Consider the following 16,901-nt stretch of genomic DNA (forward strand, 5'->3'; position numbering starts at 1 on the left):
CTAAGCCTCTAAATTGCATTGAAAGAGGGAATTGTCTTACCTAGGAATACCCTATACCAATGAGATCATAGGTCCTGGCCCTAAAAAGGCCATGGGTCTATAACTACAAAAATAATCTTCTATTTCTATTTTGGATTAATTGACTCGATGTTAGGAAAATAATGTAATCATACTAAAACCACAAGCTAATGAGTGAAAAAGAATTTATTAAGTGTCTACTGTGGCAAGTACTGGAGATAACTCAAGACAGTTCCTGGTCTCTAAAAACTCACTTTCTAATTTGGGTAAATAACATATTTAAAAGAAGGTTCATCTCCAGGACAGATTAGCCCAACACAAAAATATAGAGAAATTTGGTACAGATTCCCCCCCATCCCCCCATTTCCCTTCTTATCCTAGGTGTATTAGTGTTGCCTGTGCAAAGCTTTTTAGTCCACAGATGGTAGAGTTTTGCTTTCTTACCCAACCCGTCATTCTTTTTCATTTTGTTAGATTTTTAAAATCCATTCACATTTAATTGGGTTTATATTTTCCTCCATAATCTAATTTTTAAAAAATTATGATTCCCTACCCCCTTCTGCTGTTTCTTCAGTTTCCTTAATCTTTTTTTTCAAAGGTGGTCCTGTCTTCACTGGCTCTCTTTTCCTCACCCCTGATCCTCTCTTCTCCTTTGTTACCCCTTTCCCTTTAAGGTTTTGTTTATTTGGTCCTCTCTCTTGCTTGTAATTGATTATACACTTTTACCTACTCTTTTTTCCTCTCAGTGAGTCAAATAGATTTCTCCTTCCTCCCTGCCCCTTTAGTGAGTCCTGTTCATTAGTTTTTGAAAAGCCAGCATTCTCCCTTCCTCCCTCCCTTCTCTCCTTCTTTCCTTCCTCCCTCACTTTGGCAGCAGTCTGGAGGGGAAGAGCCATGAGGCAGGGGGACCATCTACAAAGATATTCTCCAGTGAAGCCTGCACCTGGGTGGTCCCAGTGTGAGCTGAGGGAAGAGGAGGCTTATGGGAAAGATGCTGAGGAAATAGAAAGGTCTGGATGTGGCAAGTGATTGGCAGGGGCGGGGGCGGGGGCGGGAGGGGGAGCGAGTGAGAGTGAGGAGTCGATGACAGCGAGCATCAGTGACTGAGGGAGGATGCCCATGGGTACATAAGGGATGGATTTGGCGGGGTGGGAAAGATAATACATTTCGCACTAGACACATGGAATCATTAATTGATAATTCTAGCGTTTGGCCCAGACTCATCTCGCGCCTCCCGCCAGGGAGTGACTGATTGGTTCCTCCCCCGCTGCTTCTCTCACCTCCCGGGAGTCTCTGATTGGCCCCGTTGCTCCTCCCCCAGGCCATCTATGGCTTCAAAGGGCAGTGATTGGTTCACCGGGCCGCTTCTGAGGACCTCGCCCCCATCTCCGAGGTGTTGATTGGTCTCCTCATCCGGGCTCCGCTGTTTTCTTAGAATAGGCGGGGCCAACCAAACCTCGCAGTGACTGAAACCCTGAGCTCTGATATAAAACAATGAAATCGCGATTTCCAGTCTTAGGCGCCACAGGAAATGATGGATTGTATGTGCAGGGAGGAATGTGATGGAGTCCAGTTTTGTACACTTAATCGCGTAGGCGACTGCAGGCTTCGCGCTTAAATCTGGGGCGTGGCTAGGGAAATGATTCCTGGCAGCCAATCAGGTCCGCCACCTCCTCTGGGAAGTGAAGGCTGTGTGTCGGGGGATTCTGGGATTCGTAGTTTCTGTTTTAAAAGCAGCCACTCCGCGCAGGCGCAGGTGTATTCTTCAGGCCAAGGATGCGCGCGGGTTTTAGTCGCCATTAGAATAGCACAGATTTACGGACTTGGTCTCGGGTCGTCAGAGGTAGCTCCGCGTGTGGCGAAGCGGGGCAGGGCTCTTTTACCAGGTACTTGGGCACCTAGAGGAGGTATCGGGGCCCAACATTTGGGGAGTGGGGCTGACGGCCAGTGAAGCTTCTTGGTCTGTGAGGCAGCTGGAGTGACGGGGCCTGTGGAGCATCAAGGGGCGGGGCCTCTGGGGGAGAGGCGTGAGGGGGCGGGGCCTCTGGGGGAGAGGCATTAAGGGGTGGGGGGGCCCGCTGGGGGAGAGGCTTTTGTCGGGGGGGCGGATATTGGGGAGGGAGGCGTGAGAGGGAAGGGAACCTTTTCTGGGAGGAGAAGGAAGAGAGTTGTGGGGTCAGGGCAGGGGCTGTTGGGGGACGAGGGAGGGTCGCGTGGGTGGGGGCCATCAGAGGCAGTGTGTTTGGTATGAGGAGCATTTGGTCCAGGTGTCTCTGACACCTCAAGACCTCTGAGGAAGCATCTGGAGCTGGGGCCTCGGGAGGGAGGATCTGGGCGGTGTCACTGGAGGGCAACCGCATTGCAGTACTAACCGAGGGAAGTAGGGTCTCAGGGCTTCACCCGCAGGGATGGGGCAGGGCTACTGGAGGGGTGGGTGGGTGAGTGGATGTGAATAGGAGGCCCTGGCTGTCTGTGAAGGGAGCACTGTAAGAACAGGACCGGGTCATGGGAGCATGAAAAACTCTGGGCCTAGATGACGTCTTAAGGTTCTTCCTGGCCCTAAATCAATGAATCTTTGAACCTATGAAGAGCATGGGAGAAAGGCCTCATCAGCAGGAGGAAGGAATTGAGAGTGAGAAGCCATTGGGTCAGAGCCAGCCTAAGCACATAAAGAACTGTTTTATTGTATGGGTGGTAGAAAGGGACAGAATTTTGAGTCCAACCCCCTCATTTTACTGGTGAGGACACTAAGGTTCAAGTCCTCACAAATAAGTGGTACCCTCTGACTCCAAGTCCTGGGCTCTTTAAAATACATCCAATAGCTGCCCAATCAAGGAGATAGGGCATTAGAAGGGAAAAGGAGGGTGGGGTGGAGGAGATCTCTGCTTTGGGATAGTAGCTGTGGGGTAAATAGTCTTGGGAGCTTAGACTGGAGGATCTGATTGGTTTCTCTTTTCCCATTGATTTATTTGCCACTATGACAAGATGCTCTGGTATGGGGACAGTTTTCCCTGTAGGACTTAAGAGACCTGGAATGAAACCTGAAACAAGGGGTTTCTTTTTCTTTTTAAAAAAATCACGAATTTCCTCAACTAAAGTTTCCCGGTGGTCCCTCATTGTGTTGGGAGATGACCCTGGTATCTCTGAGGTTATGTCAAGTTGTAAGTAATTGTAAGCTCTGAAGAAGGTCTGAAGACTGCTACTAAAGTGGAACATCCTCAGATATTGTTCCAGAAAGGGACTTGCCTGTCCTTGTCGTTGTCATCATCATCATCATAGCTAACATTTCTATAGTATCATTATCATCATCATCACTATCATTAGTGTCATCATAGCTAACATTTCTATATAAAATATTTTATATAGGTTTGCAAAGTGCTTTAGGTATATCATTTCACTGATGTGGATACTCTCTCCACTGATAGAAAATCTCCAGATCTTGACTTACTTTGTTATGCCTTTTCATGCACTTGGTGTTCAGCCAAACTTCAGGACTTTATATTTCTTGAACTCTACTGGCAGCTGGCTCAGGGCCCGTAGTCACCTCCGCAACATAATGAGGTCACAGGATCAGAGGGTTTAGAAATGGAAGAGATTGCAGAGATCATCTAATCTAACTTTCTTATTAGTGAAGAAACTGTCCCAGAGATGTTATGTGACATATCCAAGATGATTAACCTTTCAAATGTTGGGTTTTTTAAAGCTTGTAACATTTACAGACACCTGGTCACATAGCCAATGGAGAGGGGAGCAGAGCTACAACATGCACCTGAGTCTTCTAACTTCAAATCCAGTACTCTTTCCATTCTACTATGTTTCCTTCATATAGTATCTTTCATGTACATACATCATAGTTTGTTTAACTATGTCCCTCTGGCTTGATCCGGTGACACTGGTCTCCTTGGTGTTCTTTGTACTAGATTCTCCGTCTCCCAGCTCCATGCATGTTTACTGACTGCCCCCCATGCCTGGAACTCTCTCTCTTTCTCTCCTCATCTCTGCTTCTACCTTCTCTTTTTTTTTTCATGTAGCGCATTTTGGACTGTGAGGTTGGGCTCCAATGGTTGTCCTCTGTTGACAGAGAGATCAATTTGTTATGGGAACCATGACCGATCTTTTTCATCTCTCAACTGTTGTCTGTCCAGTATCATCCTTACCATCTGAATGCTCTTGGCATGGTATGGCTTAGTTGAGTCTCTTTTTTTTATTAATTTATTTTGATTTCTCAATAATCACTTCCATATGCTTTTGAGTTAAAAATTTTTCTCCCCACCACCCTCCTCACGATGGCACACAATCTGATATAGGCTATACATTTACATTCCTGTTAAACATATTTTCACATTAGTGATGTTGTAAGTAAAAATTAAAACCAATAGGAGAAACCATCAGAAAGAGGAAATAAAACTCAGCAGAAGAGAAAATAAATAACAGTTCAACTTACATAGTTCTTTCTCTGGATATGGATAGTATTTTCCATCATGAGGCCTCTGGCGATGTCTTAGATACTTGTATTGCTGGGAAGGGTTAAGTTTATCAATATTAGTCATCGCACAACGTGGCTGTTATTGTGTACAACGTTCTTTTGGTTCTGCTCACTTCATTCAGCATCAGACCATACAAGTCTTTCCAGGTTTTTCTGAAGTCAGCCTGTTCATCATTTCTTATAGCACAATAGTATTCCACTACATTCATATACCACAACTTGCTCAGCCATTCCCCAGTTAATGGGCATCCTCTCAATTTCCAATTCTTTGCCATCACAAAAAGAGCTGCTATGAATATTTTTGTACATGTGGGTCCTTTTCCCATTTGTATGATCTCTTTGGGATATAGCCCTAGAAGTGCTATTGCTGGGTCAAAGGGCATGCACATTTTTATAGCCCTTCGGGTGTAGTTCCAAATTGCTCTCCAAAATGGTTGGATCATTTCACAACTCCACCAATAGTGCATTAGTGTTCCAATTTTCCCTTATCTTCTCCAACATTTATCATTTTCCTGTTTTGTCATGTCGGCCAATCTGATAGGTATGATGTGGTACCTCAGAGTTGTTTTGATTTGCATTTCTCTAATCAATAGTGATTTAGAGCATTTTTTCATATGACTATAGATGGCTTTAATTTCTTCATTTTTACTGGCTGTCCCCCATGCCTGGAACTTTCTCTCTCCTCATCTCTGCTTCTACCTTCTCTGACTTCCTTCAAATCTTAGCTAAAATCCTACTTTCTACAGGAAGCCTTTTTCTGATCTCTTTCTTAATGCTTAATTGCTATTTGCAATTTATCCTGTATGTAGCTTGTTTGTTGTTTGCATCTCATCTTCTCCATTAGACTGTGACAAGGACTTTTTTTTTTGTATCCCCAGCGCTTAACGCAATGCCTGGCATATAGTAGATGCTTAATTCATGCTTATTGACTTGACTGCTGTTGGCTGTGTGTTTCTCTCTACAGTGGGCCTTAGTATAATGTGTGCTGCTCATCTTGTGTCTGAAGGAGATACAGATATGAATACCACAGTGGAAGGGAAAGATGCTGGAGAGACTGCATCCTTGAATGAGGCAAACACCGCTCCCCCAAGTCCTCAAATTACACCTTCTGGTGAACAAGATAAAGTCCCAAGTGCAGAGGACCCTGGGGAGCAAGAAACCAGCCAAGGAAGAGACACATCAGACCCTGCAGTCTCTCATCAGAACTTGAGATGGTTTCAGCGTCCTGGAGTAGCTCCACCCCAAGAGGAGGAGCTGAGCCAAATCCGGGAGCTCTGTATGCAGTGGATGGATCCTGAGACTCATGCCAAAGAGGATGTTCTGGATATGCTGGTGCTGGATCAATATGTGATTGTCCTGCCCAGAGAAATCATGACTTGGGTGAAGTCACAGCCTTCGGAGAACAGTGAGGAGGTAGAGATCCTTTTGGAAGATTTGAGCCAGATGTTTGAGGACAATGGTAAGAATTTCAGAAGGATGGAGGGAGAAGAAATTCTTCCCAGGGCAAAAGAGGAAATTAGGCCTTGAAGCCAGAATAGGGCAAAGGATCATTTGATGAGGATGTTGCCCTTGAGATCAGTGATTGAGAAAGTATAGCCCTCACATATCACTTGGTAGAGCCCAATCTTCCCCTCGTTGCTGCTGCACTTGGCATAACAGCCCATGAAGGGAAGGAAACCATAGAGGTAGAAAGGTTCTCTCTTGATCATCTTTTGTGTGACAAGGTAGAGGGACAGCCCAATGGTTAGGCTTATTTGGAAGATTTATGCCATTATGCCTATAAACTCTTAGAATTGGTCTTAGTAATACTAACTCTCTGAGGTACTTCATGGGTAGATCATGTATGGTCACCTTCATTTTCCAGTGAAGGGGTCAAAGAACATATAAGTAGTCACATGATTTCTTCAGATTGGCTAAGCAAAAGTCAAGAGCCCCATTACTCCCATCATTTACTCTTTTAGTGAACCATACTGCTTTTCTGATGGAAAATGTTCATTTTACTATCTGTGAAGTTCTTTTCCCTAGCTGGGTCGGTGCATTGATTCATCATGTTATGTAAGATAGGAAATATTTGAAAAATAGTTTCTCTATGAAAGAGGTAATTGTGTTAGAGGTTGAGTTAAACTTTCGTATTACTGAGTGATTTAGAGACAGAGCTGTGAGTTTAATGTGCACATCGTGATTCCTAGAGCAGAACTCTGTCCCTTGGACCCTGCCATGACCCCTGAGTCAGAATTGGGAGCCTATCTTTCTCCTTTCTTTTACTCCTTTCCTCAGTTCTAAGGGTAAAGTGGGGACTGTTCCTAAATGACTTCTGTCCTTATTCTGTAAAAGATGTGTTTAGAGGAAATTTTAGCCTCATCAGCCTTGGATCTGTGAGGCCAGATTTGGGTTCCTTATAGCTTCACGTTCTTTCCACAGTTCTACCTTCTCAGGACTCTGCTGTTTCCCAGGATCAGAGCTCTGCAGAAGAGGGAGCAGCTTCTAGGCCCTTGCCAGATGAATCCCAGGTGAGTGGGAGCCGTAGTTCTTTCGTGACATGCCATGCAGAACCTGCATTCTTCAGGTGAAGATTTATTTCCTTTCCTTGTCCTAGAATTAAGGCATTGGGCCATACTAGTAGATCAGTCATGTCAAACTCAAATAGAATTGGGGTCACAGGATTCCTGTGGGCCACATATTGACTTAGAAAATCACAAGTTAACATTATCTATGTTCTATTGTATTTTTATTTATTGAATATTTCCCAATTACATTTAAGTCTGATTTGGGTACACTCAGGAGATTTGGGGCCATTTGTTTGACACCACTATAGTAAATAGTGTTTATTATGTAGAGTGATCCTGGCTTGCCTAGTGTCCTCTCTTAGTGCCCTTTTTCCTCTGTGTTTAATGTTCACTCCTTCGTTTAGTAGAATGTAAGCCCCAAGAGGGTGGAGACTGTTTTACTTTTGTCTTTGCTTAGTACAGTGCCTTTCACGTACTAGGCATTTAATAAGTGTTTGTTCAAATGAATTCAACAGGTAATTCAGGCTTATTTGTTGAATTATGTACATTGAACTATGCTAGGTGCTGTGAGGGATACAGAAAATAAAACAGAAAAATAGTCCTTCCATCATGGGGCTTGAATTCTCATTGGAGAAACCAGGTGAACATATTTTTCACAGTTAAGGACTTCCTTGTATTGTTTTTAAATACAGAAATGAGCTGGTACAGGCCATAGATGCTCTATGGGTTGAGAATTGGCAGATGAGTGTGAGCTGGAATAGTCAGGGAAACCAAATGGAGGAGATAGACTTTATTGTTATTGTTTGTCCCTCATTCTCCAAGAGGACTATGGCATCAGGAAGGTGATGCCATGACTTGCAAGTGAATTGGATTTAAGTGAGGAGGGCTGTGCAAAGTCACTAGCCTCACTCACTCCTCCAGAGCCATCTGGGTCCAGTGGCAAGATATCAGGTAGACTTTAAGTTTGATTTGAAGGAAGGGTAGGAGCCAGTTAGTTGGAAATGAAGGTGACAGGATTCTAGGTGGGGGAAAAATCATGAACAGAGGCTGAGATGGGGAAACTCATGTATCTATCCTGGCTGTAACAGATGGTTCTTTTGGGGTGGGAAGAGTGGAGCATAGGGTCCCCCTAGTCTTTCTCTCCTACCTCCAGAGTAAGGGTGACTTCATGTCTTCAACCCTGCAGGCTCACCACATGTCAGTCCCATAGGATTCTGGATATTCCCTTGGAGGCCATGCCTTCTACAAAGCAAGATATATAGTAGAGAGTCAATCATTATTTGACTTGAAATGCACAAAACTCTTTTTTTTTATACTATGAGAACCAGTTATTAGTAGCATTACCTTCTGGAGGGTCCCAGGTCCTTATGGAGAGGCTAGTTCTTGAGTAAGTGGGAATGTTTTTGGTGTTTTAGGACTCTGTGACATTTAAGGATGTGGCTGTAATGTTCAGTCGGAAGGAATGGTGGCATTTGCAGCCAGCCCAGATGGAGCTGTACAGAGATGTGATGCTGGAGAACTACAAGAACATGGTCTCTGTGGGTAAGGACAGTCTTCCTGTGTGACTCTGCCCACTAACCCAAACCCTAAATGCTCACTTCTTCCTTTATTAAAGGCTATAGAGCCACTGAAACAATTAGCTGATGCCTGACTTGATGTACAGGGATCTTCCTCATTTCTTGGTCACCAAGACAATTGGTATACTTCTACTCCTGTTACTGGGTGAAGGGACTTGGAGTTACCATAAGCATTACAGACTGGCAGATTCATTGTGCTGCCTCTGAGACTCTGTCTCTCCTATCTTCTGTTCTCCCCAGTTGTGATGTACAAAGTGTTCACAAGGAGAGTCTAATAGGGGGCAGCTAGGTGGCTTAGTGGGTAGAGCACTGGCCCTGGATTGAGGAGGACCTGAGTTCAAATCCAGTCTCAGACACATAACACATACTGGCTGTGTGACCCTTGGCAAGTCAGTTGCCTAACCAAATTTAAAAAAAAAAAAGGGCCTAACAGGAAGGACAAACAATTTAGTTTGCTTTCAGTTTGCTTTCATATTCAGTTTGCTTTCAAATGAATTCAGTGACCTGTTACCTCCCTGTCCCTGCCCTCCCCCTTTTTGTGCCCTAATGCTGAGTCCCTCCAGGACTCTTTATACTCTCCTCAGCCCCTATTCCTTGCATGTTCTTGATTCTTTGATGAGGAAGGGGCAAAGACTGCAATCTGAGGTGGATCTTTATGCCTTTCCCATTTCTTTGTCCATGAGCAGGGCTTCTTACTTCTAAGCCAGAGCTGATAGCCCAGCTGGAGAGAGGAGAAGCGCCGTGGATGAGGAGCAGGAATGTCTCCAGAGGTCCTGGTGCAGGTGAGTGGGGGAGAACCAGGCCAATGAATCATTGCAAAGAAGATCCAACTTTTTTTCAGTTAGGAAGTGTTGGTCTGGCACCTTTCCTTGAAGCCCCTTAGGCAGTGGGGAGGCCTTAGGCTGTCCAGCATTAGCTCCTGCCTGGGTCCTTATCTTTACCTCAGCACATTATTTTCCTGCCATCTCTCATAAGTCACTCTGGGTTGAGAGGAAGTAGTGTCACTTATCCTGTTTGAAGCTCTAGCCCTTCCACAGGTACTCTGGGTTCTGTCACATTCTGCTTCCTTAGGGATACTGTTCCCATGGAAATTCCTGCTTCTAGCATGCTGCAAACTCACAAAAAATAATTTTAAAGTCTAATTAAATTTTTTTAGACTTAGTTTTGTGAATTTTGAATGTTAATTTTAACAAGATGGTACACACTGTCATTATGCACTTGCATCTATGACTATTTCAGGATGGCACTTTCCCAGAGCATTAGATCAGTAGAGGGAGTCTACTTGCTTGGCTACTTTGGTCACCTGATCTGTATTCATTAGACTTTTTCTTGTGGGGTCACATCAGAACTGTCATGTATGTATGAACCAAAATGTCACTTTTTGGATGATTTTAAGACTAGGATTACAAACACAGTCCTTCAGTCTGATTAGCAGTAACAGAGGAAAGTTTTTACAAAATTTGCAGATCAACTAGAGTGATATTTTGCATGACAGTGGTTATATGGGATTTTTCTAAGAAACATATCAGTATTTAAAAATTTAAATGATTGATCTTTCAGAATTTTTTTTAAAGTGTGTAGCATTTGTTTTTCTGAAGTTATTAAAGCTTAAAACTGCCCCAAGACTTTTGGGATACCCTGTATTTTGATCTGCCCTATGTTCTTTTTTTATTTGAATTTTTACATTTTAATAACTTGAAATTAAATTTTATTTTTTTCATTGAACCAAAATCTGCCATTTCTCCTTCCTACTTCCCCTTCCCTCACTGCAAAAGAAAGAAAAAGCCCTTACAACAAATAATAGTCAAACAAAACAAATTCCCACGTGGGCCATGTTCAAAAAATATGTTTCATTTTGTGTTCTGAGTTTATCACCTTTTTGTCTGGAGGCGGGTAGCATGTTTCATCATGAGTCTTCTGGTTGGTCAAAGTCTTTTAAAGTTGTTTGTTTTTTCAATATTGTTGTTATTGTATAAATTGTTCTCCTGGTTCAGCTTACTTCTCTCATCATTAGTTCATATAAATCTTCCCAGATTTCTCTGAAACTATTTCTTTCATAATTTCTTTTCAAAACAGTAGTATTTATTCTACTCATGGCATATCATATTCATTTACCATCACTTGTCCAGCCATCTGGCACCATCTTAGTTTCCAGTTTTTTGCCATCACGAAAAGAGCTGCTGTAAATATTTTTGTACATATGGATCCATTTGTTCTTTCTATGATCTCCTTGGGATATAGACCTAGTAATAATATCGCTGAGTGCATAGTTTAATAATTTTTTGGACATAGTTCCAAATTGTTTTCTAGAATGACTGGGCTAGTTAACACCTCAACCAGTAGTGTATCAATCTATTTTCCCACAGCCCGTCCAGCATTTGTCATTTTCTTTTCTTGCCAGTTTTGACAGTTGATGGGTATGAGGTGGAACCTCATAGTTGTTTTAACGTTCATTTCTGTAATTATTGGATATTTAAAGCATTTTTTCCATATAGCTTTTCATAGCTTGGATTTCTTTCTCCGAAAACTGATATTCATATTCTTTGATCATTATTAGTTAGGGAATGGCTCTTATAAATTTGAATCAGTTCCCTATATTGCCTTATATTTTTTAAAAAGGCATTTGCCTGATTCTACCCATTCCAGATTTCTTCTATTTTCTTTCATTCTTTTTATTGACATATTTCTTAACTGTGTTGTGCAGTTATGTGCCTAAGGTCACATTGAGGCAGTAGGTAGTAGAACCAGGACTCAAACTCAGGGGATATAATATTTGTGCTACCTTCTTCAGAGTTGTGAGATCAGTTGTAATCATTTATACAAAGGGTTTTCAATTCTAGATTGCTATATAAATGTAAATTGTCATTATTCTTAGTCTGACTTTCTTTAAATGTGTTTTGTCTGCCACAGTGTCTTTACTGCTGGGTTACTTAACATAGCTTTCCGATATTGGGACCTTCCAGAGACTAACAGAGAATGGCTCAGAAACTTGAGGGCAGACAGAGTCATTGAAGGTGCTGGGGAAGGGGAGAAAGACTCAGGGGAAGAGGTCTGCGTAGGAGTACTGCTTTGCCCTCCAGCCTTTTCTCCCAAAGTAGCAAGGGTGCTGCTTCTGCTCTTAATATTAGCCAGACTTCACTCTTGTCCTTGTCCCCAACACACTAGGAAATGTACACTGCAGCTCTCTTAAAAGCAGAATAAAGAATAACCCTGAGCCTGAAAAAGTCAGAGTGCCTAGAATTTAGCCATAAAGTTAGTTAGCTTCTGTTCATTGATTTATTGTTCTCATGACCCTCAGAAATGTATTTATACTAAATAATGAGGAATTATTGTTTCCTTTTTCTTCAACAAAATATGAGGGACATTTACATGTTTTATTTCTTTCAGGTTCAGAGACCAGGTTTGTTACCAAAGAATCAGCTCCAAAACAGGGCATTTTTTTGAAAGACCTGTCTCAGGAAAGGCTCTCGAGAGACGGTCCCTCTGCCTCTACCTTGGGAGGAGCCTGGAAAGGTGAGGAAAAGCAGCAAGACAACCAAGAAGGACAATCTAGTCAAGGAACAATAGAACAGGAGAAAACATCTAAGGTGAGACGGCCTAGATGTAATATATTTAGGAAATACTTCAGGCTAGGGTCAGGCATTGTTACAAAAAAGAAAGTTCCTACAGGAACAAATCTCCATAAATATACTAAACATAAAATGAGCCTCAAACAGTATTTAGACCTGGTTAGAAGTAAAATGACGACCCCAGAGAAGAAACCTAATTTTAAGGTAAGGCCGAAGACCCGAAGTTACTACTCAAACCTTTTTAAGTCTCGTAGGATACCTCCTGGAAAAAAAGGCTACAAGTGTAAGGCATGTGGGAAAACTTTCATCTACAATTCATCTCTTACTCGACATCTGAGAATCCATACTGGGGAGAAACCCTACAAATGTTATGAATGTAAGAAGAGCTTTAGGCGGCGCTCATTTTTCAATCTACATAAGAGGGTTCATACTGGAGAGAAACCTTTTAAGTGTAATCAGTGTAAGAAAGCTTTCATCCGGGACTCATCCCTTTTTAAGCATCAAATAATTCATACTGGAAGGAAACCCTACAAGTGTAATGAATGTAAGAAAGCCTTTACCCAGAGGGGACTACTTACTGAACATCAAAGGACTCATACTGGAGAGAAACCCTTTAAATGTGATGTGTGTAAGAAAGACTTCAGTCACAAATCATCCCTTATTCAACATCAGAGAATTCATACTGGAGAAAGAACCTTCAAGTGTAATATATGTGGAAAGGCCTTCAACCAGAGCACACGCCTAACTGAACATAAAAGAATTCATACTGGAGAGAAACCCTATAAGTGTAATAAATGTGAGAAGGCCTTCACTCAAAGAACACATCTCAATGAACATCAGAGAGTTCATACTGGAGAGAAACCCTATAAATGTAGTCATTGTGAGAAAGCTTTCAGTAATAGCTCATCCCTTACTCAGCATCTTCGAATTCATACTGGAGAGAAACCTTATAAATGTAATCAATGTGAGAAGGCCTTCAGTCAGAACTCATCCCTTATCATACATCTGAGATTCCATAGTGGGGAAACACCTTTTAAATGTAAGGACTGTGGGAAGGCCTTCAGCCGTAACTCGTCCCTTACGAGGCATCAGAAAACCCATAGTGGGGAGAAACCTTTCAAGTGTAATGAATGTGGGAAAGCCTTTGGTCGGAATTCATCCCTGACTGACCATCAGAAGATCCATACTGGAAAGAAACCTTATAAGTGTAATGAATGTGGAATATCCTTCAATCAGAATACTCGCCTTATTGAACATCAGAGAATACATACTGGAGAGAAGCCCCACAAATGTGATCTGTGTAAGAAAGCCTTCAGGAGTAGTTCAGCTGTTCTCAGGCATCAGAGAATTCATAGTGGAGAATAACAGAGTGGAATCATACAAGGGGAAAGCTTCAGTCACGCTTGTCACATATTAAATACCCCAGAGTCAAATGATCACAATCTGCCCCTTGGGAGTTAGAGAGAGATTTCCCTCTTCCCTGTAGTACACTACCTGCTTTCAAGCCACGGATTTGCATAAGTTGAACAGGAAGGAGCATTGTTATGAGATCTGTAGTAGTAGAAGTACCGAGTCTTCTAAAAATAACTAACAGAAGAAGGAATCTTTATTAAGTTTCCAGCTCTAGTATTAGAACAACTGGGCAATATATGTGAGTAAAGGGATAAAAGAAAGTCCTGCTAAGGTAAATGCATATTTTAAAAGTACCCCTGTTACTTTTGGTGTGCACAAACTAGTTGTGGGCACATCCCTGTGAAATATCTTCAGATTCTTGTATATTCCACCCTGAAACAAGTTCCTGGTGTTAGGTAGGCTAGTGAAGAGTGGATAGAATTTTTTCAATTGGGGCCTGGCACTAGATCTAGAAGATGGAGGGGATGAGGCAGGACCCCCTAGTTTAGGAGTAAGGAAGATAGAAAGCTGTTTTGGAGCTAAAGAAACTTGTTTCTTTTTCCTCCCAGGACAGTGGTGGAAGTTGTGATAGATACCTTCTTTGGTTTCTTGGCATTCTCTTCTCTGCACCCCAGGGATTCCAGTGCCCTGTGTTGCCTTCTGACTACCCAAAGTCCTTCACTGTATCCTCTACTCATCCCTATCTTTTTCTACAATGTCTTACATTCTAGAATTACTGCTTTTCTGCTTCCTCCCATCAGCCTTCCCTTTCCCCAGTGCATCTTAATATGGAAAGTCAATTTACACTCCATTCCCAAGATTTACCTTCCAGCCTGTTTCTTGGAGGTTGAACTATGACTTACTGGGTGATATTGCCTCCAAGCTGTGGGCCAAGGGGCTCACAGATTTCAACCATGTCTGAGCGCAGCCTTTCCAAAGCAAGCGTTTTGCTTTTTTGGAATTGAAATAGGTTCAGAGGAGATGAGCTGAAAGCAGGGTAGAATTTGGAAATAGGTGTAGTTTCCCTGAGGCCCTCCCTTCCTTTTCCTGTGTTTGTCTGCTCTTGTCTTCTTTCTTCAGGGGCCTCTTCTGCTTAATCTTGAATCAGGTATTAGTAACTAAGGGAACATTTTTGGCAGCATCATAATGGAAGGACCTTCAAGAACATCTAGTCCCAACTAGCTCATCTTATCGGTGATAAAACAGATCCAGAAGAAGGAAATGACCCACTCAGAGTCATGTAGGTAATAAGTAACAGAGTCAGGATTCAAATACAGACCGTATGACTTCAAATCCAATGTTCTTTTCACCATACCCTGTCTCCACTGAGCAGGGAATTCTCAGCATCACCAGGCTAGATGAAAAAGTAATTGCCATGAAGCCAGGAGGGGCACAATCCTTGCCTTTCTCCCTTAGCCATGGTCTCTTTCCCATAGTGTTTCATTTGTTTTAGTTTTATGTTTGTCCCCATTTTCAAGTTTGTAATTAGGTCCTCCTCCCGCATCATGACACCATCATGCTAGAAGTATTTTCCCGTTTACAAAGCACCTTTCTGATGACAACCTGTTTAGCTCTCCCCTGCTCAAGGGGCCAGTTATTCATCCCTGTCAAAATCAACCCTGCTCAGGTATTGGCTAAAAACTCAGGTGTGAGTTGATGGGTAGTTAAATGGTGACTCCCTCACTTATAACTTGAAGCAATCAGTGGGATTATAGTTGACAGCTATTTCCCATGGTTTTATTCCCACCTCTTTATCATACCCTGGGGATGATTTTGGTAACAACAAATTGCCTCACCCTGTAAAAACAAACCTCTACCTGTTTTCTTTGAAACTCAACTCTCTATATAAACTGATTTCAGAACCCCAGCAAGCCTTTTGTTTCTGTAGGTTTTAAGCTGTCCCTGTCTCCCATTCTGTTACCTCTGATATCGCTGAACTACCTGTTGGGATAATTTAGACATCATTCCCAACTGATTCCAAATTCACCCTTATATCTTAAACTTTTTTGCTTCTTGATGTTCTTCCCTCTATATTTTAGGTTAATTTGTGATCTTAAGTTACATTGAGAGGTACAGTGTCCAAAATGAGCGAGGTTATAGACCTCATTTCTGCATGGGCAGAACCCATCTCAAGTTATGTGTTCAAGTTGGGGTGTCGGTTTTAAGAACAACTTTGGCAAAATGGAGCACATGCAGAAGAAGGTGATGTGGCTGTTGAAGGTAACAGAGAATGTGCCACAAGAAGAACTACTGAAGGAAATGAACGATGTTTAGCTTAGTTAAAAGGATGTGTTGTCAAGTATTTGCACCAGCAAGGGAGATTCAGCTTGTTCTGCTTGGTCCCAGATAGCAGAATTAGGAGCAGTATATAGAAAGTGTCCTAACTCTGAGATTCCCTAATGTTGTGATTCTCTCTAAACCTTCCTAAAGCCAGTTTTGCAAAGGTTGTATAAGCAAAAAAAAAAAAAAAAAAAAAAGCCAACTGTAGAAGAAGGATGGCTTTGAGATTCCAACCTGGAAAACTTGCAGCAATGGCCAAAGGAGATTTTTGTTTCTACCAAATGAAGGTAGATAAGACCCTGCTTCAGAGAAGGTAAACTGCTAGAAGACAGACTTTTGGTGCCTTACTTTCCTCATAGCCCTAAGTTTAGGGCCATGCTTGTTTTGGCATCCTCCAAAGACTTATTGATTCATTGATGATAGTCAGAAGATTCTAGTTATTTAAATCCCTTCAGAACCCTTTTATAAGGAGCCAGTAGGAATGTAATCAGTAGAAATCCAACTGTTCAACTCAAACTTTTTCTTTAAGTCTTTAAGAGGATGCTTTTAATTGGTTAGAGCAACTCTAGCGCTGGCCCTTTTGGCCCCAGTCCAGGTGTCAGGGAATGGGGGAGCATCTCCGGAATGGACTGTGTATTGGAAAGGAATTTTTTCCATCATCTTTTGCTCAATTCAAGGAGATCTATCAGGGCTGAATCAACCGAAGCAGTAAGAGGTTCCAGGATTTCTTTAGTGGCATTGATTCTGGTATCTTGTGTGGGCTTCAGGAGATATGTTCTCCTAGAATCCCAGGGAGACCTTAGGTGTCATCTAGTCTAACTTGTACCCAAAGCAGGAACTCCTTCCTGAAGCAGGAATCCTTGGTAAGTAAGATGGAGCAGTGAAAAGAGCCGCTGGATAGAGTTTGAGGACAAGGGTTTAAGTCTCAGGCTCGGTTGCTGTCGGTGTGACCTTAGGTAAGTCACTTAACTCCTCACTTGTAAAGTGAGGGGTTTGAACTGCAGTTACCTCTAAGGTCCCTCAACTCTCTGTCATCCTTCAGTCCTTCGCTGAGAGATCCCATTTCTTATTT

At 42.4% G+C, this 16,901-nt stretch overlaps 1 protein-coding gene across 2 annotated transcripts; it reads left to right on the plus strand.

Moving 5' to 3' along the window:
• The first annotated feature begins 1,805 nt into the window (after positions 1 to 1,805).
• LOC114029623 (zinc finger protein 2 homolog) lies at positions 1,806 to 16,026 on the plus strand. 2 transcript variants are annotated; one of them, XM_027844171.1, is made up of 6 exons: positions 1,806 to 1,904; positions 5,469 to 5,963; positions 6,926 to 7,014; positions 8,427 to 8,553; positions 9,275 to 9,370; positions 11,976 to 16,026. In XM_027844171.1, exons 2-6 carry the CDS (start codon positions 5,483 to 5,485, stop codon positions 13,520 to 13,522), a joined length of 2,340 nt encoding a protein of 779 aa, XP_027699972.1. In that variant the 5' UTR covers positions 1,806 to 1,904; positions 5,469 to 5,482; the 3' UTR covers positions 13,523 to 16,026. The 2 variants fall into 2 exon arrangements, with proteins under 2 accessions (XP_027699972.1, XP_027699971.1); XM_027844170.1 differs by having other exon boundaries at positions 1,826 to 1,904; positions 5,511 to 5,963.
• Positions 16,027 to 16,901: the final 875 nt, after the last annotated feature.

This window comes from Vombatus ursinus, unplaced genomic scaffold, assembly GCF_900497805.2.
Source record: "Vombatus ursinus unplaced genomic scaffold, bare-nosed wombat genome assembly UNPS02014935.1, whole genome shotgun sequence".
Taxonomy (NCBI): domain Eukaryota; kingdom Metazoa; phylum Chordata; class Mammalia; order Diprotodontia; family Vombatidae; genus Vombatus; species Vombatus ursinus.

Excerpts from the sequence above, each read along its gene's own strand:
- LOC114029623 (XM_027844171.1), top strand. The coding sequence starts at position 5,483 with ATGTGTGCTGCTCATCTTGTGTCTGAAGGAGATACAGATATGAATACC. Across the intron at positions 5,964-6,925 it reads CCAGATGTTTGAGGACAATG|TTCTACCTTCTCAGGACTCT; the intron begins GTAAGAATTTCA and ends TTCTTTCCACAG. Across the intron at positions 9,371-11,975 it reads CTCCAGAGGTCCTGGTGCAG|GTTCAGAGACCAGGTTTGTT; the intron begins GTGAGTGGGGGA and ends TATTTCTTTCAG.